The 27,464-nt window shown below is 41.4% G+C and overlaps 1 protein-coding gene across 6 annotated transcripts in view; it reads left to right on the top strand.

Annotated features, from left to right (window-relative positions):
• Positions 1 to 340: 340 nt before the first annotated feature.
• LPIN2 (lipin 2) overlaps positions 341 to 27,464 on the top strand; it is a 108,134-nt gene continuing 81,010 nt past the window's right edge. Inside the window, exons 1-2 of one of the 6 annotated variants that reach the window (XM_049901062.1) lie at positions 1,010 to 1,042; positions 3,967 to 4,050. Coding sequence is in view for 1 of the 6 variants with exons in the window: in XM_049901059.1 (XP_049757016.1) it covers positions 985 to 1,038 (54 nt within the window). In the remaining 5 variants the exon portion in view is untranslated. Of the gene's footprint in view, positions 426 to 754; positions 4,051 to 27,464 lie in introns of those variants that run through there. The other 5 variants (XM_049901063.1, XM_049901064.1, XM_049901059.1 and 2 more) reach the window with 5 other exon arrangements.

Here is a 27,464-nt window from a genome sequence, read left to right as displayed (position 1 = left end):
GGCCGGAGGTCTAGGCTCAGGAACGCAGGAGACGCCGAGCGAGCAGGCGGCGAGCGGCCCCCGACCTTGCGCTCCTCCGCGGCTGCCGCTGCTCGGCCGGGAGGGGGCGGCGGAGCGCGCGGCGTCACGTGGCCGCGGCCGCCCGCCCTTCCACCGGGGCGGGGCCTGCGCTCCAGTCCGCCCGCTGCCCGGCCGCCGCCGCGTCCCATTCATGAGGGCCGCCCGGCTCGCCTGCGGCCCAGGCGCCTCCCCAGGCAGCGGCGGCGGCGGCGGGGGCCCGGGTCCAGCGCGCGCCCTCGGCCGGCACCGCCCCCTCAGCCCGCGGACCCTTCTTCGCCGGCCGCCGCTCGCCGCCGCCGTCCAGCCGCCGCGTCCACTCAGCCGCCCGCGGGCACCGGCGCGGGCCGGCAGCGGAGTCCCCGCAGGTGAGCGGGCGCCGAGCCGCGGTCCCCGCTCCCGCCGGCTTCCCTCGGGCGGGCCTCGGGTTTCTGCGCGGACCGCGGGGTCCCAGCTGCGCGCGGGCGCTGCGCTCGGTTGTCCTGCGGAGGCCGGGGCCCTCCGGGCCGAGTGACCCCTGCTCGCCCCCAGTCTCGCCGCCCCCGCGCCACGTAGACCGCGGCTGTGGGCGCCGCAGGACGGGCTGCGGGGCTGGGGCGGGGGGAACCGGGGCGCCGAGGGTGGGGGCTGCGGGCCTGGGAGGGGGCGCGAGGTCGGCGGGGTTCTGTGGCGGAGGGAACGAGAATTCCCCCCCCCCGCAAAAAAAAAAAAAAAAAAAAGATTCGGTGCAGCTGGCGATGGTCAAGTTGGCCCTCTGCCTCCGTACCCGGGTTCCGGCGAGGAGGCTCGAACCCGGGGAGCGCCGCCTCGGACCGCCGCGGTTCGCTGCTGAGGCCGCGTCGGCGTCCCGCCCCGGCCCGCGGGGGAGGGGGCGCCGGCACGTGATGTGCATTGAGACGAGGGCTGGGAAGTTGCTGTTGCCGCTGTATGGCCGTTGGTTTGGCCGGCGCCTCCGCCTTCAGCTTGTCGACCGGGTTGAGAGTACGTGAGTAGCTTTTTTCTCCCTAAAGCCCCTTCTCCCGCAGATGTTAATTTGTAGGATAAACAGTTTACGTTAAGGGTTTCTTTCTCAACTTTTAGCATCGGCAGGTCACCGTTTTCTACAGTTAGGAACAAATTTAGACTATTGTAATTGAAAATTTGGGATGACATTTTGGAGGTGTAAGTATGAAAAACAGGACCGGAAAGAACTCTCAGTATTTGAAAATGCTCTGAAGGAGTACTTAAGCTAGTAGACTTCATTTTTTAATGTACATTTTGGGGGCCTATTTTCTAAACCTTTTTTTTTTTTTTAATTGGGGAAGAGTATCTTGGTGTCAGGAAACCCTGCTGGCGTAGTGGTGAAGTGCCACGGCTGCTAACCAAGAGGTCAGCAGTTCGAATCCGGCAGGCGCTCCTTGGAAACTCTCTGGGCCAGTTCTACTTTGTCCTGTAGGGTCGCTATGAGTCGGAATCGACTCGACGGAAGCGAGGTTTTTTTTTTTTTTTTTTTTGGTGTCTTGGTGTTAGCCGAGGACCCATTGAAGTTCTTTGCCCAGTAGAGAGACTGGGTAACTGTTATTTACTAAAACTTGCCTGGCTAGCTTACAACGTTTTGACGGTACAAAGTCAGATATATCTTGAAATATTTACAAATTATTGAGTGTCCCACGATAGTTTATAGCTTGATTGGTTTTACTGGTTCTCCGTGGCTTAAGAATGAAAACTGACAGGTGATGCTGAAGGGGGGAGGAGGCAGAGCCCTGAGCAAGCAGCAGGGGCTGCGCTCAGGTGACTTAGCCTTTGTGCCTGCGCTCCCAGTGCAGCGCCCTTTGTCTGAAGGGCAGTCAGTATCAACCTTAGTTGATGCTAAGTCAGCGTAGAAAAGCATCGTCCAAAGCCACAGGTGAAGTGGGCAGCTTCTTCCCTCCAGCTGAGTGTGCAGCTGGCTGTGGTGTATCAGACTGAAGTATCTCCATGCTCAAACGTTGGTAAAACCAAAACCAAACTTGTTGCTGCCCAGTCGATTCCAACTCATAGCGACTCTGTAGGACAGAGTGGAACTGTCCCAAGGGGTTCCCAAGGAGCGGCTGGTGGGTTCCAGCTGCCGACCTTTTGGTTAGCAGCCAAGGGCTTTAACCACTGCACCACTAGGGACAGCTGGAGAGTGCTAGATGTGAAGTGACAAGTTCTGTTTTAATATCCGGATGGTTCAATTGAGCATCAACAGAGAAGCATTATGCTTAGAAAACGCTGAAGTGGGAGCATTTGAAAACCATTGAACACTGCAGTCAAGTCACTGTTAAGCAAATAATAGGGTTAGCTGGGACTTGGTGTCTTTTTTTGCTATGTTCTTGTAGCAGTAAAGGTACTCATCATCCTGTATTGTAATTCTTGTGTTACTCACTGAACTGTGCCCTACAGTGGACCTTGAGCCCTTGAAGGCAAGACCCTTGGAGCTGCCCAAACCAAAACCAAAACCACTGCCGTGCAGTCGATTTTGTCTGACAGCCACCCAGTAGGACGCAGTAGAACTGCCCCATAGGGTTTCTAAGGCTGTAATGTTTACAGAAGCAGACTGCCACCTCTTTCTCCCATGAGCTGCTGGTGGACTCAAACCACTGACATTTCAGTTAGCGGTGGAACACTTAACTACTGCACCACCAGGGCTGCCAATAGGAATCAAATTGGGCAGAGCCTGCCTTTAGCAGAGCCTCCGTAGTGGTCTGTTGAAGGCAGGCAGGCAGCTAGCCAGCCAGTTTGTCCTTTCCAGTGATATAAACAGCCTGTAGCCACTTCCTGAATGAGTTCACTCAATTTTCCTGAATGTATGTGGCTTTGGATGAATAATCCTGGCAGTGCCACACATTAAAAATGAAATAAAAAAAAAGGGTGTCCTCTAGTTGGTACTGACTCAGGCGACCCCACTGTGTGTCAGAGAATTGTGCGCCATAGAGCTTTCAGTGGTGGTGGTGGTGTGTGCCAGCAAGTTGATTACGACTTGTAGTGACCCTGTAGGACGGTAGAACTGCACTGTAGTGTTTCCTAAGCTGTAATCTTACAGGAGCAGATAGCCAGGTCTTTTCTTCTGTGGAGCCGCTGGTGGGTTCAAACTGCCAACCTTTGGGTTAGAGGTCGAGCGCCTAACCATTACCCCACGGGTGCCTTTCCCCACCTGTATTTTCGCCTTCTGTACAAGGAGATTATAGCAGGAAACTAAGGTGGTTTATGTGATATTAGAAGTGTGAACTTTCAGATTACTTAGGTCAAATTATAGTTTTAGATACTATATAAATGTATTAGGGAAAAAGGAAGGGATCATAGAAAGTGATCTTTTCAAAAGCTCCATTCGGAACGTGGTGCCTAGTTTTGTAATCTTTGAATTTAGAACTTTATTACTCAGTGTGTAGATATACCTATAAAAACAAACAACCTGTTGCCGTTGACAAGAGCTCATTTTTTCAATGGTTTAGGGGTAGTGAAAGGTTAACTTAAGCTAATGAGCATTATAGTGAACATTTTGCAGTGTTTAGTTTAAATATAGCTTGGTTCTTTGTGTCAACAGCTATTATTTCTGGATATACTTCTTTGTGTACATATTTCTCAACATAATCAGTGCAAAACCACTTAGCGGTAGGCGGTCATTAGAGTTTAAATTGCTCGTTTTGGTCAGGTAAGCTTTGTCTTGTTAGGTAGATTCACCTGCCTCCTTGAGGCATTTAGCAGCCTAAGTGAGGAAGTTTTTTAAAGCCGGACTTGAACCTGTCCATCTTTATTTTAAATCCTTTATTTTTGCTCTGACCCCAGTGGCTGTGGATGTGTGTGTGCGCGCACCTGCACACGTGTGCACACTGACTTGTCCACAGTGAGGTAGTGATTTGGAACCTTTATCTTGAAATCCTGTTTTTCTCTCTCTCTAATACCCTTCAGTGCTAAGGAAGTTGTACTTCTGGCTGAGCCCCAGTCTCCTGATGAATCGTTTGTCTTCTTCATGATGAAACAACTCACCAGTTGGTAGGCATAACCTCTGGTTGGCAGCGTCTTACATAAATTGTGTCTCACTAAAACTTAGAAGAGTTAGAAGATACCTGTTATAGGCTAGAGCAGTAAGCTTTATGGCTATTCTTGGTAATTCGACATTTGAATACTAAGTTGACCGTCTAGGTGGCTTTGTTGCCAACTGTGACTTCTGGGATCCACTTGGTTGTTTATAACACACTATTGGTGATGCACTGCAGTAAACACTTTGCACACGGAAGGTCCTGTCATCACCAAGACAGACTTGTGAGGGGTTGGGGCAGCCTGTGGGGCGGTGGGGGGGGGAGGTGCTGGGCTGGAATCCACTGGCCGCTCCAGCCTCCGCTGTCCTGGTGGGCCTGCCTCCTGATCTTTGAGAGGAAGCTTGGCCCTGCCTCTGCTCTGAAGTTGTGCGACTGTATGATTCCGCTCTCAGTTCTCCGTCTAGGAGGAGGGAAAGGGGGAAAAAAAAGAATCAGTTAGGAGATAAGCCCTGCTGCAATGCAAGATAAAATCCCTTCTGACTTTTAAGGTTAGAATGTTGATAAAGTATGCCTTTGTTTTTCGAATTTGTTTCAGTAACTACAATTTAGGTTCTTTTGTCTCTAAATTCTCTGAATGCTAAATTTCAGCAATCCTATTTGTTAAATTTTTTTTTTTTTTTAAATTAGGTTAAAACTGTAACAAAGAAAGAAAGGAGCTAGTCTCACTTGTGAAGCCTGACAATGTTACATTACTCCATGGGTGCCTTTCCCCACCTGTATTTTACCTTCAGTACGAGGAGATTATAGCAGAAAACTAAGGTGGTTTATATGATATTAGAAGTGTGAACTTTTAAATCTTAGATTATTTAGGTCAAATTATAATTTTAGATACTACGTAAATGTATTAGGAAAAAAGGAAGGGATCACAGAAAGTGATTTTTTTTAAAAGCTCCCTTAGGAATGTGGTACCTAGTTTTGTAATCTTTGAATTTAGAACTTTATTACTCAGCGTGTAGATATACCTATAAAAACAAACAAAACCAATTGCCATTGACTCAGCTCCAACTCATAGCGACCTCATAGGGTTTCCAAGGCTATAAATGTCTAGGGAAGCAGACTGCTACGTCTTTCTCCTGTGGAGTGGCTGGTGGATTTGAACTGCTGACCCTTCAGTTAGCAGTTAATCAGTTCAACCACTGCACCATATATTTTTAACCTGAATTATCCCAACCTGGCTTTTCTACCTTCTTCTGTTTGGAGGAGAAGCATGGCTCCCAGAAAAGCACACCTTGTGATGTGGGGGTAGCCTGTGGAGTGCCTTCCCGACCTTACCTTTATCTGACCTTTTGGGCACATTTGAACAGTTTAGAAAATGTTTACTTCTATAGGTAATTTCATGAACAGTAACTGAGCAAAATGTGAGTCTGTTGCCTTTATTTCATGTTTTTTCTTTTTGTACTGGTATTGTTTTGTAATATGTGTATTTGTCTGAACTGCCTCAAGTTATTTTTTTTCAACCAGGTAGAGTATAAATAAAATTTAAATAATGATATATAAATTCTAAGCTGTTTTCAACTTCTGACTTTTTTTTTTTTTTTTTTTTACGTTTCCTGTTCAGGAATCTACAGTAGGTGATCCATTCTTACCTGTCTTGGCATATCTAAGTTTCTCATCTCAGTTCTTTCAATTCAGTTTTCTCCCTACCATCCCCACACCCCCAAACATTTAGTCATTTTCTTCAGTACTCCTTTTCCTTGATTACCTTCAGCTTTAGGGGCACACCTCATTCATTACTCTGTGTGAATATTGCTCCGTTATTTTGTATTTTCTGAGTTATTTGTGTTATTTACTCTCTAGTTACCTGTGGCTTCTATCTGTTATTCAGCGTCAGAGTGAATAAATAGTCTCCTCAGTTTTCAGACCCTCCCTGTGGATAACACCAGTTCGCCTCCTTTCTGTAAATTTTGAACGAAGGGGCGCAGTAGGGGAGAGATGGAGACAGGTTGAATGGAAGTAGTAAGAAGCTGGCCTTGAAGGTTTGGTGAATTCAAGGAGAAAAAGTAGAATTTGAGGAGGGGAGGAAGGAATGTTTAAATACAGACACCTTTGGAGTGTGGTCATGGGGAAAGAGGATTTGTTGATTTTAAAATAGCTGTGAAGGGGAGAGAGGGAGGGACTGTCTAAGGTTGATGTGCAGAAGGAGCTCAAGATAGAATGAGCCGGAAAGGCCGTAGAGGAAACTTTTTGGTGGTCTGATGTACTCTCTCCTGTTGTTTTGATTTTTAAATTTTTGGGTTAATAGTTAATTTAGTAGAAATCTTAAATAACAGTTTTGAGGCTCTAAATAGATGTGGATTTAAGAAGTTTAAGAGGCGTAATCAATAATATTTGAAAGTGAAGGAATATCAAGATTTAGGTTTAAAAATATTTGGTTTTGGTGGTTATCACTTAAGCTTCAGTAGACAAAGAGGAGAAACAGAAGATGGGGAAAGCAGCCTTCAGAAACTCTGAAGTTGCAGATAGTGGTTTTTACTGCAAGAAAAAGAATAGGCATATGGTACTTTTATGGATTGAATCATGACCCCCCCCCCAAAATGTGTGTCAACTTGGCTAGACCATGATTCCCAGTATTGTGTGGTGGTTCACCATTTTGTGATCTGGTATGATTGTCCTGTGTGTATAAATCCTAATCTCTGTGATGTTAATGAAGCAGGATTGGGGTAGTTACTTTGATGAGGCAGGACTCAGTCTACAGGATTAGGCTGTATCTTGAGTCAGTCTCTTTTGAGATGTAAAAAGAGAAGCAGGAGAGAGACATCATACCACCAAGAAAAAAGTGCCAGGAATGAAGTGCGTCCTTTAGACCTGGGGTCCTTTTCCTGAGAAGCTCCTAGACCAGGGAAAGATTGATGACAAGGACCTTGCCCCAGAGCCAACAGAGAGAGAAAGCCTTCCCCTGGAGCTGGCACCCTGAATTTGGCCTTCTAGCCTCCTAAACTGTGAGAGAATAAATTTCCCTTTGTTAAAGCCATCCACTTGTGGTATTTCTGTTACAGCAATGCTGGATAACCAAGTAACTTCTTTAGTGACCAAGTGAATTCCTGCACTTAACTGTTTCTGAAATATACTAGAAGGGGTATTGATCAGAGGGTATTGATTTAAACATCTGTTTTTTAATCTGTAGCAAGTTTTTTTTTTTTTTTTTTTTTTAATGAAAAGAAGGTATTATAAACATCATTCAGGGATAATCTGGAATTGAAAGCTACCTAAAAGACATTTTTTTATACCTCTGAATAAACAGATTGGAATTGCACGATGGCCGAGATGCTTCTGATAATCAGTTCACTGCATTATAATGTGTTATTTATTCCTCTTCACAAGCTAGATGTGTCTAGCTGAACTAGAGATTTGATGTTTAACTCATTCTAAAGGAGTGGTATCCAGAATGTGAATAGCTCTTAATAGGTATTTGAACATAATCTATTTAATGTACTTATAAAATCAGCTCATAATTTGATAATGTGATTTTACATAGTATTCACTGTGAGACAGCAAAGCTATCAGATAGTTCAGATGGATTAAGAACTCTGACTTGACTCTGTATTGTGGTGTGGCTTTTTTCGCAACAGTTGAGCATGTCAGCTTGGTGTGCCTTTCTTATTAATCAACATAAGTCAAGGAATATGCTTAGTCCAACATCATAAGGATCCATTTTTTGTCTGTTTTAGGATGCTAAGTGTGTTTTTTTCCTTCGTAAGACCTGCCGACGTAATAAATTTCCTTAACAGTAAGTACCTGTTGCTGTGATTTGGAATCGACAGCAGTGGGTTTTAGTTTTTTATTTGACGTTCAAGGGGCCATACTTGCGCGGTGGTTAAGCGTCTGATTGCTAACTAATGTCAGCAGTTCGAAGCTACCAACTGCTTCATGGGAGAGAGATGTGGCAGTCTGCTTCTGTAAAGATTTACGGGCTTGGAGACCCTATGGAGCAGTTCTACTCCGTCCTACTGTGAGTCGGAATTGACTCGACGGCAACAGGTTTGCTTTTTTTTTTTTTTTTTGGTATTTGACATTATAGCCATGGCCTTTATTTATATATGAACTATAGAGGAACAGGCCTTACTTAGAGGCGCATCACTTAAGAGAGAAAGCTCTCTGTTCTGTAATTAAAAATGTATAATAAACAAGTACTTTATACTTTTTAGAAAGGACATTTTTGTTGTTGTAGAGCTTTCTGACTGGCTCAAGCCTTTCAGATCAAAATAATTTGCCTAAGTAGCATTTTTGAAAAGTAGAAATTTGGAGTTTGGGGTCTCTATTTGTGGAAACCCTGGTGGTGTAGTGGTTAAGTGCTACAGCTGCTAACCAAAGGGTCGGAAGTTCGAATCCTCCAGGCGCCCCTTGGAAACTCTGTGGGGCAGTCCTGCTCTGTCCTGTAGGGTCGCTATGAGTCAGAATCAACTTGACGGCAATGGGTTTTTTGGATCTACTCGAAGAAGCCCTGGTGGCACAAAGGTTAAGCGCTTGGCTGCTAACTGAAAGAGCGGTTCAAACCCACCTAGCGGCTCTGTGGGAGAAGGACCTGGTAGTACTGTAAAGATTACAGCCAAGAAAATCCTTTGGGGGCAGTTCTGCTCAGTCACATGGAATGCTATTTGAAATCAGCTCAATAGCACCCAACAACAGCAGTATCTACTCAGGAGTCCCTGGGTGGTGCAAATAGTTAACGTGCTCATCTGCTAACTGAAAGGTTGGAGGTTCGAGTCTACCCAGAGGCACCTCTGAAGAAAGTCCTGTTAATCTACTTCAGAAAAATCAGCCACTGAAAACCTATGGAGCACAGGTCTGTTTTGACACACGTGGGGTCATCGTGAGTTGAAATCAACTTGGTGGCAACTGGTTTTTTGATTTTGTTTTTAATATCTACCCTGTCCACTGACAGCCTGTAAAATGGTGCTAAATGTCTCCTTTTTAGGAGCACTAAATATTCCCAGCAAGTGCTTAATGTTTGTCAGAGATGATTACCATCATTGCAGTTGCATGATTGAATACCTACTTTGTGCTAGGCGTCGTGCTGTTACCTATAATTATCTCTTTAAGAGTCACAACAAACAGACAATAGCCTGTTTTCTAGGTGTAGAAGCTGGAGCTGAAAGAGCTTTGCCAAAGGCCAGGACCCACACTCCTGCCCCCGCTCCCAGCCACCACAGTGTCCGAGGAACTATAAAAGTGCTTGGGCATTTATTTGCCATTCCTAGATCAGATTTAGAGTTTTGATCTGACTTTATTAGGTAGAACTGGGGGATGTATTCCGAATGTCAGGGTCTGTAAATGGTAATAAAAGCACAGCACCTGCTTTAGAGGAGCCTTGGATTTCTCTGAATCACTTATGTATGAAAATCTATGGTGCAAGGGAGAGAAATGCCAGCCAAGAAAATCCAGAGGTGATTATGCCTCCAGCACACCTACATGGCAGTCACTCGCCCTGGAAGGAGCTGGAAGATGTGACTCTTAAGTTCTTCTGCCTGCCTTTTGCAACACGGCTGTGTCCCTGGGCTGAGTCTGGATCGAGTGTTAGAAAGATATATTTTTTCATGCAACGTGGCCCCTAAACTCAAGCTAACTATCACCTGCTGTGCAAGAAGAGCGATTGTGTTTTAGTGATAAGGATGCAGGAGATGGGCTCAGTTAGATACGTCACTGTCCAACATGATGCCGCCTTCAGAGATTTTCTCTGGTAATGTTGACTGTTCCTGATTTGAGTACGTAGGTGTGCGCCATAGCCGCTTGATTACATGGGACTGGACTGTGTAGAAGGAACATGGAGCTACAAAATTTCAGAGTTGGAAGGAGCTTCCAGGTTTTTACTCCGTACGAGAACCCTTTTCCAGGTCCTACTTGAGCATGTCCATTGACAGTGGATTTGTTTTTTCTCTTATTCTTTATAAGACATCTCATTCAGTTTTGGAGAAATTATGATTGCTGGTCTTAGGCCTGGTTTCTGAAGTGATCTGGACCAAGTCTCAGCCCCCTTCCATGTCACCTGCTACTTGGGATAGTTCCCTTAAATGATCCTCCCTCTCCCTTTTTTCCTATTTTGGTAAAATAAACAACATAATTTACCATTGTAACCATTTTTGAAATATACAGTTCACGGTGTTGTACAACCATCATTGCTATCTAGTTGAGAACATTTTCATCATCTGAGATGAAAGCCCTGTGTGGATTAAGTGGTCAACCCCTGTTCCTCCCTCCTTCCAGCCCCAGGCAAGCACACATCTGCTTTCTGTCTATGGATTTGCCTGTCCTGGATAGTTGGTATGGATGGTATCATGCAGCATGTGGTCTTTTGTATCTGACTTTTTTTCGAGTTGCATAATGTTTTCAAGGTTCACGCATGTTGTAGCATGTATTAGTACTTCATTCCTTTTTATATAGCTGAGTAATATACCGTATTTTGTTTATCTGTTCATCTGCCGACGGACATTTGGGTAGTTTTTACTCTTTGGCTATTGTGAATAATGGTGCTATGAATATTTGTTCAAGTTTCTGAACACCTGTGTTCAGTTTGGCGGGGTATGTTATACCTAGGAGTCACTATGAGTCGGAATCAACATGACGGCACACAACAACAGTAACTAATGAGTGTCTTTTCATGTGCTTGTTGGCTATTTGTGTATCTTGAAACCCTTTGGCCCCCCCCTTTTTTTTTTACTTTTGATTAAAATACATCAAAACTCCCTCCCATTTAACAATTTCTACACATACCGGTCAGTGACATTGGTTACATTTTTCACATTGTGTCAACTTCTCTTTATTTCTGCTCTCCTTGTTTCACCCCCTTCACCCCCACTAATTTAATTTAGACTCAGTGCTCTCTATAAACTCACTTAGGCTTTAGAATTACTGTTGTCCTTCGATCTCATATAGATAACTTTTTTAAAAGTGCACTTTACTTGAGGGTGACATTCTTTACTTTTCGAGTGAAGTATCTTTTAGTTCAAAGATGGCTTCAGGGGATAGTTTTGGTTCAGGGTTTAAGAGTATTTCAGGGCAGTAGTCTCAGGGATTCCTCCAGCTTCAGTCCAGCAAAACTGGATTCTTTAGGAGTTTTAAGTTCTGTTCCCCATTTTTTCCTTTCTGCTGGGATCCATCTGTTGTGTCTCCTATTGAAACATTTGGTAATGGTAGCTGGGTACCATCCAGTTCTTTTGGTCTCATGTTAGAGGAAGCAGTGGTTCATGGAGCCCTTGCCCATTTTTTTCCTATTATTTTCTTTTCGCATTTTCACCTACTGTTCACTTATTAATTTACCTTTACTCACATATTTAACTTCTTTATTTCTTTTTCTCATTTTATTCTTTTTTTTCCTAAATTTTATTTTGCTGTTGTTGAGAATATACACAGCAAAACATATACCAATTCAACAGTTCCTACGTGACACGGATTACATTCTTCGAGTTGAGGAAACATTTTCACCCTCCTTTTCTGAGTTGTTCCTCCCCCATTAAAATAAACTCACTGCCCCCTAAGGTTCCTATCTAATCTTTTAAATTGCTATTGTCAATTTGATCCCTTATGGATAGTTCTTAAAAGAGCATAATGCTCAAGGCTTCACTAGTGAAGCTAAGCTATTGTTTGGTTTTAAGATGATTTCAGGGGATATTTTTTGGTTTAAGGTTTAAAGATTATCTCAGGGCAGTAGTTTCAGGGGTATATCCATCTTCCACGGGTCCAGAAAGTCTGGAGTCCATGAGAATTTGAAATTCTGTTCCCCATTTCCCTGTTTTTGATCAGGATTCTTCTGTAGAATCTTTGATCAAAATGTTCAGTAATGGAGGCCAGGCACCATCCAGTTCTTCTGGTCCCCTGGCAAAAGAGGCAGGTGTTCACGGAGGCAGTTATCCACACATTCCGTATCCTCCTATCCCTAACTCTTCCTCTTCCTCCATTGCTCGAGGTGAATAGAGACCAATTGTTGTGCCTTGGATGACTGCTTGGCCTTTGTCCTTTTTTTAATTGTGTGGTTTGTCTTTTTGTTGTTGAGTTCTAAGAGTTCTTTATATATTCTGGATATTAAACCCTATCAGATACATGATTTACAAAATGGTTTTTGCTACTACGCTTTCTTCTAAGAGTTTTATATAGTTTTAGCTCTTAAATTTAGGTCTTTGAACCATTTCAGTTAATTTTTGTAAGTAGAGTGAGGTAAAGATCTAACTTTATTCTTTTACATGTGGCGATCCACTTGTTCCAGCGCTATTTATAACACCATGAATAGACTGTTTTTCCCCGTTGAATGGTCTTGGCCCCTTATTGCAATCAATTGACCATGGTTGTATGGATTTATTTCTGGACTGTTAATTCCATTCTATTGATGTATATGTCTGTTTTTATGCCAGTACCACACCATTTTGATTGCAGAAGCTTTGAAGTCGGGAAGTGTGAGCTCTCTCACATTGTTCTTTTTCAAAATTGTTTTGGCTAAAAAAAAATTTTTTTCATTTTTAATGTGCTTTAAGTGAAAGTTTACAAATCAAGTCAGTCTCTCATACAAAAATTTATACACACCTAATTGCTCTCCCCCTAATGAGACAGCACATTCCTTCCCTCGATTCTATTTTCCAGTCCATTTGGCCGGCTTTTGACCCCCTCTGCTCTCTCATCTGCCATCCAGACAGGAGATGCCAACATAGTCTCATGTGTCTGTCTACTTGACCCAAGAAGTTCACTCTTCACCGGTATCTTTTTGTATCCCATAGTCCAGTCCAATCCCTGTCTGAGGAATTGGCATTGGGAATGGCTCGTCTTGGGCTAACAGAAGGTCTGGGGACTGTAACCTCCAGGGTCCTATTAGTCTCAGTCAGACCATTAAGTCTGGTCTCTTTAGGAGAATTTGAGGTCTGCATCCCACTGCTCTCCTGCTCCCTCAGGGGCTCTCTGTTGTGCTCCCTGTCAGGGCAGTCATCAGTTGTAACCAGGCACCATCTAGCTCTTCTTGTCTCGGGCCAGTGCAGTCTCTGGTTTATGTGGTCCTTGGGGGAGGGGGGAATTCTGTCTCTTGGGCTCATAATTACCTTGTGTCTTTGGTGTTCTTCATTCTCCTTTGCCCCAGGTGTGTTGAGACCCATTGATGCATCTTAAGTGCCCACTTGCTAGCATTTAAGACCCCAGATGCCACTCTCCAAAGTGGGATGCAGAGTGTTTTCCTAATAGATTTTATTATGCCAGTTGACTTAGATGTCTTCTGAAACCATGGTCCCCAAACCCCCGCCCCTGCTATGCTGGCCTTCGAAGCATTCCATTTATTCAGGAAACTTCTTTGCTTTTAGTTTAGTCTAGTTGTGCTGACCTCACCTGTATTGTGTGTTGTCCTTCCCTTCACCCAGAATAATTCCTATCCTCTAACCAAAAAAAAAAAAAAAAATTTTTTTTTTTTTAACCAGTGAAAACCCCTCTCCCTCCCTCCCTCCCTCCCTCCCCCCCTCATAACCATCAAAGAATATTTTCTTTGTTTAAACTATTTCTCCAGTTCTTATAATAGTGGTCTTATACAATATTTGTCCTTTTGCAACTGACTAATGTCACTCAGCATAATGCGTTCCAGATTGCTCCACGTTATGAAATGCTTCACGGATTCATCATTGTTCTTTATTGATGTGTGGTATTCCATTGTGTGAATATACCATAATTTATCCATTGATGGGCACCTGGTTGCTTCCATCTTTTTTGCTATTGTAAATAGTGCTGCGGTGAACATGGATGTGCATATATCTGTTTGTGTGAAGGCTCTTAATTTTCTGGGATATAGTCCAAGGAGTAGGATTGCTGGATCCTATGGTAATTCTATTTCTAGTTTTTTTTAAGGAAGCGCCAACCTAATTTCCAAAGTGGTTGTAACATTTTACATTCTCACCAGCAGTGTATAAGTGTTCCAGTCTCTCCACAACCTCTCCAACATTTATTATTTTGTGTTTTTTGGATTAATGCCAGCTTTGTCAGAGTGAGATGGAATCTCATTGTATTTTTGATTTGCATTTCTCTGGCTGATAATCGTGAGCATTTCCTCATGTATCTGTTAGCTACCTGAATGTCTTCTTTAGTGAAGTGCCTATTCATATCTTTTGCCCATTTTTTAATTGTCTTTTTGCAGTTGAGTTTTTGCAGTATCATGTAGATTTTAGAGATCAGGTGCTGATCGGAAATGTTATAGCTAAAAACTTTATCCCAATATGTAGGTAATCTTTTCACTCTTGATGAAGTATTTGGATGAGCATAGGTGTTTGATTTTTAGGAGCTCCCAGTTATCTAATTTCTCTTCTGCATTGTTAATAATATTTTGTATACTGTTTATGCCACGTATTAGGGCTCCTAGTGTTGTCCCTTTTTTTTCTTCCATGATCTTTATCATTTTAGTTTTTATATTTAGGTCTTTGATCCATTTTGAGTTAGTTTTTGTGCATGGTGTGCGGTATGGGTCTTGTTTCATTTTTTTGCAGATGGATATCCAGTTACGCCAGCACCATTTGTTAAACAGACTGTCTTTTCCCCATTAACGGACTTTGGGCTTTTGTCAGACATCAGCTGCTCATATGTGGATGGATTTATATCTGGATTCTCAATTCTGTTCCATTGGTCTGTGTATCTGTTGTACCAGTACCGGGCTGTTTTGACTAGTGTGACGGTATAATAGGTTCTAAAATCAGGTAGAGTGAGGCCTCCCACTTCGTTCTTCCTTTTCAGTAATGCTTTATTTATTCGGGGCCTCTTTCCCTTCCATAATGAAGTTGGTGATTTGTTTCTCCATCTCATTAAAAAATGCCATTGGAATTTTAATTGGAATTGCATTGTATCTCTCTATCGCTTTTGGTAGAATAGACATTTTTACAATGTTAAGTCTTCCTATCCACGAGCAAGGTATGTTTTTCTATTTATGTAGGTCTCTTGGTTTCTTGCAGTAGTGTCTTGTAATTTGCTTTGTATAGGTCTTTTACATCTCTGGTAAGGTTTATTCCTAAGCATTTTATGTTCTTGGGGGCTACTGTAAATGGTATTGATTTGGTAATTTCTTCCTTGATGTTCATTTTGTTGGTGTAGAGGACTCCAACTGATTTTTGTATGTTTATCTTGTATCCTGATACTCTGCTGAACTCTTCTATTAGTTTCTGTACTTTTCTTGAGGATTCTCTTGGGTTTTTTTGTGTATAAGATCATGTGCAAATAGAGATAGTTTTACTTCTTCCTTACCAATCTGGATGCCTAGCCTAATCGCATTGGTTAGGATCTCCAGCACAATGTTGAATAAGAGTAGTGATAAAGGGCATCCTCGTCTGGTTCCCAGTCTCAAGGGGAATGCTTTCAGATTCTCTCCGTTTAGGATGATGTTGGCCTTGGCTGGTTGGCTTTGTATAAAAGCCCTTATTATGTTGAGGAATTTTCCTTCTATTCCTATTTTGCTGAGAGTTTTTCTCATGAATGGGTGTTGGACTTTGTCAAATGCCTTTTCTGCATCCATTGATAAAATCATGTGTTTCTTGTCTTTTGTTTTATTATATGATTAATTAAATTGTTTTTCTAATGTTGAACCACCCCTGCATACCTGGTTTGAATCCCACTTAGTCATGGGGAATTATTTTTTTGATATGTTGTTGAATTCTGTGAGCTGGAATTTTCTTGAGGACTTTTGCATCTGAATTCATGAGGGATATAGGTGTATAATTTTGTTTTTTTGTGGCGTCTTTACCTGGTTTTGGTATCAGAGATAACACTGGCTTCATAGAATGAGTTTGGAAGTATTCTGTCCTTTTCTATGCTCTGAAGTACTTTTAGTAGTAGTGGTGTTAATTCTTCTCTGAGTAGAACTCTGCAGTGAAGCCATCTGGGCCAGGGTTTTTTTTTTTTGTTGTTGTTGTGAGTTTTTTGATTACCGTTTCAATCTCTTCTTTTGTTATAGGTCTATTTAATTGTTCTACCTCCGTTTGTGTTACTTTAGGTAATGTGTTTCTAGGAGTTCATCCATTTCTTCTAGGTTTTCAAATTTGTTAGAGTACGATTTCTCGAAGTAATCCGATATGATTCTTTTAATTTCAGTGGGGTCTGTTGTAGTATTGCCCATCTGCTTTCTTATTTGGGTTATTTGCTTCCTCTCCTGTTTTTCTTTGTCAGTATGGCTAGTGGTATATCAATTTTGTTAATTTTTTCAAAGAACAGCTTTTGGTCTTGTTAACTCTCAGTTGTTTTTCTGTTTTCTATTTCATTTAATTCTGCTCTGATTTTTATTATTTGCTTTCTTCTGGTGCCCGAGGGTTTCTTTTGTTGCTATTTCTGTTTGTTCAGGTTGTAGGGATAAGTCTTTAATTATGGCCCTTTTCTCTTTCTGGACGTGTGCATTTATTGGTATATATTGACCTGTGAGCACTGCTTTCACTGTGTCCCAAAGGTTCTGATAGGAAGTGTTTTCATTCGCATTGGAGTCTGTGAATTTCTTTATTCCATCCTTAATGTCTTCTATAACCCAGTCATTTTTGAGCAGGGTATTGTTCAGTTTCCAAGTGTTTGATTTCTTTTCCCTGCTTTTTCTGGTTTTGATTTCTACTTTTATGATCTCGTGGTCATAGAAGATGCTTTGTAATATTTTGATGTTTTGGATTCTGCTAAGGCTTGCTTTGTGACCTAACATGTGGTCTATTCTAGAGAATGTTCCATGTGCACCAGAAAAGAAACTATACTTGGCTGCTGATGGGTGGAGTGTTCTGTATATGTCTGTGAGGTCAAGTTGGTTGATTGTGGCATTTAGATCTTCCATGTTTTTATTGAGCTTCTTTCTGAATGTCCTGCCCTTCACCAAAAGTGGTGTATTGAAGTCTCTTACTGTAATTGTGGAGCTGTCAATCTCGTTTTTAAATGCTGTTTGTTTTAAGTGTATCTTGCAGCCCTGTCATTGGGTGCATAACTATTTAATATGATTATATATAGTATTCTCCTGGTATATTGTCCCTTTAGTCATTATATAGTGTCCCTCCTTGTGCTTTGTGGCGGATTTAACATTAAAGTCTATTTTGTGAGAAATTAATACTGCCACTCCTGCTCTTTTTGGATTATTGTTTGCCTGATATATTTTTTTCCATGCTTTGATATTTAGTTTGTTTGTGTCTCTAAGTCTAAGGTGTTTCTTTTGTAGACAGCATATAGATGGATCATGTTTTTTTAATCCATCCTGCCACTGTCTGTCTCTTTATTGGTACATTTAGTCCATTAACATTCAGCGTAATCATAGGTAGGTAAAAAAAAAAAAAAAAGACTTTAGTGATGTCTTTTTGTGTGTGTTTTGACAGTTTCTTTTTCCCACTTAATTTTTTGTGCTGAGTAGTTTATTTTCATATATTGTCTTTTCCTCATATTCGTTGTTGTATCTGCTGAGTCTCTTTTTTTTTCCTTGTATTTTATTTCGATAAGTAGGATAGTTAGTTTCCTTTGTGGTTACCTTAATATTTACCCCTATTTTTCTAAGTTTAAACCTAACTTTTCTTCCTTTACATTGCCTTGTCTTCCTCTCCATGTGAAAGATCTATGGCTTCATTTCTTAGTCCCTCTTTATTGTTTTAATGTTGTCTTCTTTTACTTAATAACAACACTATTTCCCTGTTTTGTGTTGGGGTTTTTTTTTTGTTGTTGTTGTTGTTATCTTGATTTATTTTTGTGATTTCCCTGTCTGGGTTGACCTCTGATTGCTCTGTCCAGTGTTCTGGTCTCGGGTTAATACCTGATATTATTGATCTTCAACCAAAGAACTCCCTTTAGTATTTCTTGTAGTTTTGGTTTGGTTTTTACAAATTCCCTAAACTTCTGTTTATCTGGACATGACCTAATTTTCACCTTCATATTTGAGACACAGTTTTGCTGGATATATGATTCTTGGCTGGCAGTTTTTCCCTCAATGCTTTCTATAAGTCATCCCATTGCCTTCTTGCCTGCATAGTTTCTGCAGAGTAGTCTGAGCTCATTTTTCCTGACACTCCTTTGTAGGTGACTTTCTGTTTATCCCTCGCTGCTCTTAAAATTCTCTCTTTGGTTTTTGGCAAGTTTGTTTATAATATGTCTTGGTGACTTTCTTTTAAAATCTTCCTTACGTGGATTTTAATGAGCATTTTGGATAGATATCTTCTCATTTTTCATGGTATCAGGGAAGTTTTCTGCAAACAAATCTTCAACAGTTCTATTTTCTGCTGTCCCTCCCTGTTCTTGTACTCCAGTCACTCGTAGGTTATTTCTCTTGATAGAGTCCCACATGATTCTTAAGGTTTCTTCATTTTTTAAAATTCTTTTATCTGATTTTTCTCCAAATAAATTGGTGCCAAGTGCTTTATCTTCAAGCTCACTAGTTCTGCCTTCCACTTGCTCAGTTCTCCTCCTCTAACTTCTATTGAATTGTCTAATTCTGTAATTTTATTCTTAATCTGGAATTTCTGATTGCTGTTTCTGTATGGATTCTTGCACCTTATTAAATTTTTAATTATTTTCTTGAATAACCTTTTTAATTTCTTCAGCTGCTTTATCTGTGTGTTCCTTGGTGTGTTCTGTGTATTGCCGATCTCCTTCCTAATTTCGTTCCTGATGTCTTGAAGAGTTCTGTATATTAATCTTTTAAATTCTGTATCCGGTAATTCCAGGAAGGCTTCTTCATCCAGAAGATCTGTTGATTCTTTGTTCGGAGAGCTTGTTGAGGTGATCATGATCTGTTTCTTTATGTGACTTGATATTGAGTGTTGTCTCTGAGCCATCTATAAGCTATTTTATTAGTTTATTTTATGTTTGCTCACTGTATCCTAGATTCTTGCTATGTTTTGTTTTGATATGCCCAAATGGGTTGTTTGAGTGAGCTAGCTTGATTGTTTTCACCTTTGAAGCTCTGACATCCTGTCCCCAGATGGCTAGAGCTGTTACCAGCTGTATCAGTGTAGGAGTCCATTCACTTATATGAATTCAGCTCAGGTGTCCAGGTAGTTGATCATCAAGTGTGTGGCACAGGCTCTGTCCAGCAGTCTTACAGGGGCAGGTGTGATTGCTGTAGGTACCAGTATCTGGTTGCAGTGGGGGTCATGCTGTGAACAAGGCAGGGGGCTGAGAACCATCCCCTGAATGTCTGTGAGGAAAGCATGTCCCTGTTTCCTAGAGCGTACAAGTGGGTGGGTTCTGCAGACGGACCATGGGCACCCAAGGCTTTTGGTTTTAAGGACTGGGAGGTACCAGCTTTGCTTGGACCCCTGTTGCGGGTGGCTGGGTAACCTGAGTGGAGCCATCACTCCTTATGCCCCTGATGTGGGTAGGTGAGGACCCTTTTTGATAGGTAAAGTGGAGTCAAGTATCAAACACCGACTTCTTCACCGTACAGCTGAAATGGTTGAAGTCTGACAACAAGGGCCTGTTCTCCTGAAATAGGCCCACACAGGTCCGTGCAGGGGGAAAGGTATTCAGAGTCCACAGACCGTTTATGCCTGGACAGGAGCTGCTTCTGTCCTGAGCTCCCCCAGTTAGTGGAGCTGGCAAATTATCTTTTCCCCCAATCGTGAAATTTATCCCTACTCAAAGACCATGAGCATGGCTCCGGGCGCTCAACGCAGCCTGTCTCAGGCCCAGGGAAATCAGCAGCCTCTAAAGCTGGCTTCGGGGCAGGGGTCGCGGTAAATTATATGCAAGTACTTAGCTTTTTCCAAGAGCACCGTTGTTCTCTGGTTCTGGAGGTGTGAGTAGGCTGTGTGGCTGGCTGCTTCTCTCTGAGAAACTGTGCTTGAATGCTACCGCCAGCCTGCTACAGCCGCTCCTGGGAATGGTACCTGAGGGATCCTGGCGATTCAGGTCTGGCAACTCCTCTTCGCTTCTGAACTGTTTCTCCCTCCCCCTGCCGCTCAGTCTGTTTTCTAATTTTGCCTTTGATGTTCAGGGCTCCTAGCTTGTCATAAATATAATCCTTTCAGTTGTTTTTTGGGGCCCTTTGTTGTAAGAGGGATCACAGGAAGCGTCTGGCTCTTTCGCTATCTTGGCCCTGCCTCGTAAAGTTTCCTTTTGATAATTAAAAAAAAAAATTTTTTTTTTATTCCCTTCCTATGATGTGATTTTGGTAAAATATTCTGGATCTCATTCCACTGGATTTGCTTCAACAGTGTCTTTCTGAAATTATCACTTTAGTATTTACTCTGCCTGATGCAGAGCATGGAGCCCTGGTGGCGCAATGTTTAAGAGCTTGGCTCCTAACCTAAAGGTTAGCGGTTCGAATCCACCAGTTGCTCCTTGGAAACCCCATGGGACAGCTCTCCTCTATCCTATAGGTTTGCTGTAAGTTGGAATTGAGTCAATGGCAACGGGTTTGGGTTTTTTTTTTTTTTTTTACATGCAGAGTGTGAGGAGCCCTGGCATTACAGTGGTTAAGTGCTTGGCTGCTAACCAGAAAAGGTCAGTGTTTAGAATCTACCAGCAGCTCCATGGGAGAAAGATTTGACAGTCTGCTTCCATAAAAAGTTACAGCCTTGTAAACACTATAGGGCAGTCCTACCCTGTCCTGTAGAATCACTATGAGTCAGAATTGCCTCAGTGGCAATGGGTAATGTATGTGGAATTAATACATTTCTTGTTAATGGAGAACATGCACTATTTGAGCATGTATTAATATTTTACACTACATCTTTATGATGAACACAACTGTTTAAGTCATTTTCTGAAGTATTAGGTATGGGAAAATATTTACAATTTTATTATTTTAGAAAATTGTTAGTAGTATATAATCTCAATTTTTAAAAAAGGAATGAAAGAAATCCTTGAAGCCTGTACCTGCAAAATTCCCATTGTGCTTGTTTGGGTAGTGACTTTGTCTTTTTTATATTGTTCCGTGTCTTAAAAATGTTCTCAAGTGGACATTTTAAGTTTCATAATCATAGGGGGAAAAATAACCCAGATACTGTCATCTAAAAATACATTAATAGCCTAGTTGCTGTTGAGCTGATTCCAACTCATGGTGACCTTGTGTGTGTTGGAATAAAACTTTGCCCCATGGGGTTTTCAGTGGCTGGTTTTTTGGAAGTAGATCACAAGTCCTTTCTTCTGAAGTGCCTCTAGGTGGACTCGAACTTCCAACCTTTTGGTAACTGTTTGCACCACTCAAGGACTCCAGAAAGGCATTACATGTATGCTGTATGTCAGGCCTGTGCCAGATGCTGGAGATACAAAGAGAAATAATATGAATTCTTTGTTTCAAGTAACTTGAGATCTATTAATAGAGCCTAGCCAGCCAAAACCCTTAATACTATTGAGTTTTTCAACATACTGTTTTTTGAACTGTTTTCTTCACTGTCATTTGCCTTACTTGGTAACTACATCCGTGGATAAGATCCTCTCTAATAGAGTTCTGGTGGTGTTTTACTTACTGTAATTGAATAAATGAATGATTTGATATTCATCGACTCTTTAATACAGAAGACCCTTTGCGTTTGACATGAATACGTTCACAGACCTTCAGGAACTCCCAGATTTACGAGTACACGTCTGGTATGTAGCTTACTCAGTTTTCTTACCTGTAATACGGAGGTAACAGTACCTGTCTCATGGGCTGGTTCTGAGGATTAAATGAGGTTATTATCTATTAAATGAGAGCAACAAGCCGTATAGAGGGTAGGCTCTCTAACTAGACAGCTGCCAGGATTGAGAGTCCTAAGAAGCAAAAGGCAAAAAAGGTGAGTGAACTGTCCCTCCTACTCTGCAGCAGCTTATAGTTGTGTAGGGAAATGAAGTAAGTCTTCCACTTTACAAAAGGAGCCCTGGTGGCACTGGTTAAAGTACACAGCTGGTAACCAAAAGGTCAGTGGTTCAAACCCACCAGCCGCTCTACAGGAGGAAGAGGTGGCAGTCTGCTTGCATAAAGATTATAGCCTTGGAAACCCTATGGGGCAGTTCTGTCCTGTGGGGTTGCTATGAGTCGAAATGGGTTTTGATTTTTCCCTCTCTGTACAGTAGAATTGGAAACCCCGGTGGCATAGCAAAGTGCTACAGCTGCTAACCAAGAGGTCAGCAGTTCGAATCTGCCAAGTGCTCCTTGGAAACTCTGTGGGGCAGGTCTATTCTGTCCTATAGGGTTGCTATGAGTTAGAATCAAATCGATGTTAGTGGGTTTGGGCTTTCTTTTTTTATGCAGTAGAATTTGATAAAACTGGGGGCTGGAGGAGATTGCGAAGGGAGTACTGCACGAGTGATTGAAAGTAAAAGTCAAAGAAAATATTTTGGGCGAGCTTGTAAGCTTATTTTTATCGTGACGTTACGATGTTTGGTTGGAAGATATTTATTTTCTCTCAAAGAAAATTATTGTTTCATGTGCTTCTTAAAATTTCATCCTTGACCCAGAACCTTCCTTGGCCTTCATAGTGTCAAAATAGAAAATATGCTCTGTAAGTTAGCAATATTTTTGTATACAAATCTCGTACAGATCACTGTTTACAAATTTAAGTCTGTGATCTTTGACATCATTCCATCTATGGCTGTAGGAATTTTGTTTGTACAGGCCTGTAGGTAGAGCCTTATGTTTGTACCTACAGTGCAACTCCTCGAAAGCAAAATACTCTGTTGCCGACTGGTTCAGAAAGCCTCTAAATAATTAGTGTTTTTTCTATAAATTCTAAAAATGGACGGAAATTTTCCTAGATTATAAAACTGGCTGAAAAGAAAATTTTATTCTTCACTAGTTGGAAAATATGAACATATATTGTTACAGTGGCTTTTTTTTTTTTTTTTAATGCTAGCTAAATCTTTTACTGTTAGCCTTTTGGAAAAGGCCTGTTACGACATCTTCCTGCCCCAAATGAATGGACTAGATAATAGCTTTGCTATATTTAAATTCCCTGGTTCATTTGTTTTGTCTTGTTAATAAGATAAGCCTAAAGCTGACTTGGACCGCAGACACTGATGCTGAGAGTTGGAAAAGAAAGCTTTTCCTAATTAAAAGTAAAAGCAGAAAAAAAAACAAACAAAAAAAACCGTGTAGTGCTTACGTTTGCGTGTTTATTTTTTCCCCCTAGTTTCATTCCTATAAATATGGATTCTTTCTCTAGAAGGCTGTCGCATAATGAGTTTAAAAATTTAAGTACATTGTTTTTAATATATGTATTGTTTTATATTTGTAATTGTTATTGTTGTCAGTGGTCAACGAACGAGTCAATCCTGACTCATGGTGACCCCATGTGTGAAAGTAAATCTGCTTCACAGGGTTTTCAAAGCTACCAGGCCTATCTTCCGACGTGCCTCTGGCCGGGTTCAAACTGTCAACCTTTCAGCTTGTCTTAGTCATCTAGTGCTGCTATAACAGAAATACCACGAGTGGATGGCTTTAACAAAGAGAAATTTATTCTTCCACATTCTAGTAGGCTACAAGTCCAAATTTAGGGCATCAGCTCCAGGTGAATGCTTTCTCTGTTGGCTCTGGAGGAAGGTCCCTGTCATCAACCTTCCCTTGGTCTAGGAGCTTCTCTGCATAGAAATCTTAGCCCTAAAGGACAGCTCTGCTCCCTGGCACTGCTTTCTTGGTGGTATGAGGTTCCCGTGTCTCTCTGCTTGCTTCTGTCTTTTATATCTCAAAAGAGATTGGCTTAAGACACTATCTAATCTTGTAGACCTCGTCAGTATAACTGCCACTAATCCATTTTATTACATCATAGGGATAGGATTTACAACACATAGGGACATCACATCAGGTGTTAAAATGGTAGACAATCATACAATACTGGAATCATGCCCTAGCCAAGTTGACAGATATTTTGGGGGACACAGTTTAGTCCATGACACAACTAGTAGTCGAATGCTTAATCATTTGCACCAAATTTTATATAGTACTGTGAAATTTATAATGAAAAACACTACACCCTTCCCCACTGCCAATTACTGCTTCCTAGAAACAAATTCTTTCAGCTCTTTTTGCCTTTTTTTTTAAATTGTGCTTTAAGTGAAAGTTTACAAATCGAGTTAGTCCCTCATACAGAAACTTAGATACACCTTGTTACGTACTCCTAGTTGCTCTTGCCGTAATGAGAGAGCATATTGCTTCTTTCCACCCTGTATTCCCTGTGTCTATTCAGCCAGCTCCTGACCCGCTTTGCCTTCTCATCTCGCTTCCAGACAGGAGCTGCCCACGTAGTCTTATGTCTACTAAAGCCAAGAAATTCACCAGTATCATTTTCTGTCTTATAGTCCAGTCCAGTCCCTGTGTGAAGAGTTGCCTTCCGGAGTGGTTCCAGGCTTGGGCTACACAGAAGGTCCAGGGACCATGACCCTCTGAAGTCCCTGCAGTCTCAGTCAGACTTAATAGTCTGTCTTTTTATGAGAATTCGAGGTCTGCATCCCACTGCCCTCCTGCTCCATCAGGGATTCTCTGTAGCATTCCCTGTCAGGGCAGTAATTGGTTGTAACCGGGCACCATCTAGTTCTTCTGGTCTCAGGCTGACGCAGTCTCTGGTTTACGTGGCCCTTTCTGCCTCTCAGGCTCATAATTACCTTGCATCTTCGGTGTTTTTCCTTCTCCTGAGCTCCAGGTGAGTTGAGACCAGTTGATGCATCTTAGATGGCTGCTTACTAGCGTTTAAGACCCCAGACAGCACTCACCAAAGTGGGATGTAGAATGTTTTCTTAATACGTTTTGTTATGCCAGTTGACCTAGATGTTCCCTGAAACCGTGGTCCCCAGACCCCCGCCCCTGCTACACTGACCTTCAAAGAATTCGGTTGTATCCAGGAAACCTTGCTTTTGGTTTAACTTTCCTGACCTCTCCTGTATTGTGTGTTGTCTTTCCTTTCACCTGAAATAGTTATTGGCTACTCCCTAATGAGAGAATACCCTCTCTCTCCCTCCCTACCCTGTAACCATCAAAGAATATTTTCTTCCATGTTTAAACTATTTCTCGAGTTCTTATAGTGATCTCATACAATATTTGTCCTTTTGCAACTGACTAATACACTCAGTGTAATGCTCTCCAGATTCCTCCATGTTGTGAAATGTTTCACAGATTCATTGCTCTTTATCGTTGCATAGTATTCCATTGTGCAAAAACAGCATAATTTATTTATCCATTCATCCATTGATGGGCACCCTGGTTGCTTCCATCTTTTTGCTCTTGTAAACAGTGCTGCAGTGAACATGGGTGTGCATACCTCTGTTTGTGTGAAGGCTCTTATTTCTCTAAGATTTATTCCAAGGAGTGATGAAGCGCCAAATCAGTTTCTAAAGTGGCTGTATCATTTTACATTCCTACCAGCAGTGCAAGTATTCCAGCCTGTCCAAAACCTCTCCAACATTTATTATTTTGTGTTTTTTGGATTACTGCCAGCCTTGGAGTGAGATGAAATCTCATTGTAGTTTTCATTTGCAGTTCTCTAATGGCTAATGGCTAAAAAAAAAAAAAATTTTTTTTTTTTTTTAATGGCTAATGATCCTGAGCATTTCCTCATGTATCTGTTAGCTACCTGAATGTCTTCTTTAGTGAAGTGTCTGTTCATATCCTTTGCCCATTTTTTAATTGGGTTATTTGTCTTTTTGTAGTTGAATTTTTGCAGTATCATGTAGATTTTAGAGATCAGACGCTGATCGGAATTGTAGCTAAAAGTTTTTTCCCACTCTGTAGGTAATGTTTTTACTCTTTTGGTGAAGTTTTTGGATGAGCACAAGTGTTTGATTTTTAGGACCTCCCAGTTACCTAGTTTCTCTTCTGGTGTTTGTGCATTGTTGGTAATGTTTTGTATACTGTTTATGCCATGTATTTAGGGCTCCTAGTGTTGCCCCTATTTTTTCTTCCATGGTCTTTATTGTTTTAGATTTTATATTTAGGTCTTTGATCCATTTTGAGTTAGTTTTTGTGCATGGTGTGAGGTATGGGTCTTGTTTCATTTTTTTGCAGGTAGATATCCAGTTATGCAAGCACCACTTGTTAAACAGACTGTCTTTTCCCCATATAACAGACCTTGGGCCTTTGTCAAATATCAGCTGCTCATATGTGGATGGATTTATACCCGGATTCTCAATTCTGTTCCATTGGTCTGTATATCTGTTGTTGTACCAGTACAAGGCTGTTTTGACTACTGTGGCGGTATAATAGGTTCTAAAGTTAGGTAGTGTGAGGCCTCCCACTTTGTTCTTTTTCAGTAATGCTTTATTTATTCAGGGCCTCTTTCCCTTCCATATGAAGTTGGTGATTTGTTTTTCCATCTCATTACAAAATGCTGTTGGAATTTTAACTGGAATTACATTGTATCTATAGAACGCTTTGGGTAGAATAGACATTTTTACAGTGTTGAGTCTTCCTATCCGTGAGGAAGGTGTTTTTCCACCTGTGTAGGTCCCTTTTAGTTTCTTGCAGTGTAGTACCTTGTAGCTTTCTTTGTATAGGTCTTTAACGTTTCTGGTAAGATTTATTCCTAAGTATTTTATCTTCTCGGGGGCTATCGTGAATGGTATTGATCTGGTGATTTCCTCTTCTACGTTCTCTTTGTTGGTGTAGAGGACTCCAACTGATTTTTGTATGTTTATCTTGTATCCTGATCTCTGCTGAACTCTTCGATTAGTTTCCGTAGTTTTCTTGAGGATTCTTCAGGGTTTTCTGTGTATAAGATCATGTCATCTGCAAATAGAGATACTTTTTCTTCTTCCTTACCAATTTGGATGCCCTTAATTTCTTTATCTAGCCTAGCTGCATTGGCTAGGATCTCCAGCACAATGTTGAATAAGAGTGGTGATAAAGGGCATCCTTGTCTGGTCCCTTTTCTCAAGGGGGATGCTTTCAGACTCTCTCCATTTAGGATGATGTTGGCTGTTGGCTTTGTATAAATGCCCCTTATTATGCTGAGGAATTTTCCTTCTATTCTTATTTTGCTGAGTTTTTTTTTTTTTATCTTGTCTTTCGTTTTATTTGTAGGATGAATTACATTGATTGTTTTTCTAATGTTGAACTACCCCTGTGTACCTGGTATGAATCCCACTTGGTTATGGTGAAATTTTTTTTTTTTTTGATATGTTGAGGTCTGTTGGCTAGAATTTTGTTGAGGATTTTTTGCATCTATGTTCATGAGAGGTATAGGTCTGTAATTTTTTTGTGTGTGTGATGTCTTTACCTGGTTTTGGTATCAGGGATATGCTGGCTTCATAGAATGAGTTTGGGAGTATTGCATCCTTTTCTTTGCTCTGAAATACCTTTAGTAGTAGTGGTGTTAACTCTTCTCTGAAAGTTTGGTAGAATTCTCCAGTGAAGCCATCAGGACCAGAGCTTTTTTTTTGTTGGGAGTTTTTTTAATTACCTTCTCAATATCTTCTTTTCTTGTGGGTTTATTTAGTTCTATCTCTGTTTGTGTTAGTTTAGGTAGGTAGTGTATTTGTAGAAATTTGTCCATTTCTTCTGGGTTTTCAAAT

The sequence above is a fragment of the Elephas maximus genome, chromosome 11 (genome assembly GCF_024166365.1).
Source record: "Elephas maximus indicus isolate mEleMax1 chromosome 11, mEleMax1 primary haplotype, whole genome shotgun sequence".
Taxonomy (NCBI): domain Eukaryota; kingdom Metazoa; phylum Chordata; class Mammalia; order Proboscidea; family Elephantidae; genus Elephas; species Elephas maximus.
Note: the sequence above shows the minus strand (reverse complement) of the source record. Positions and strands in the feature narration are given on the sequence as shown.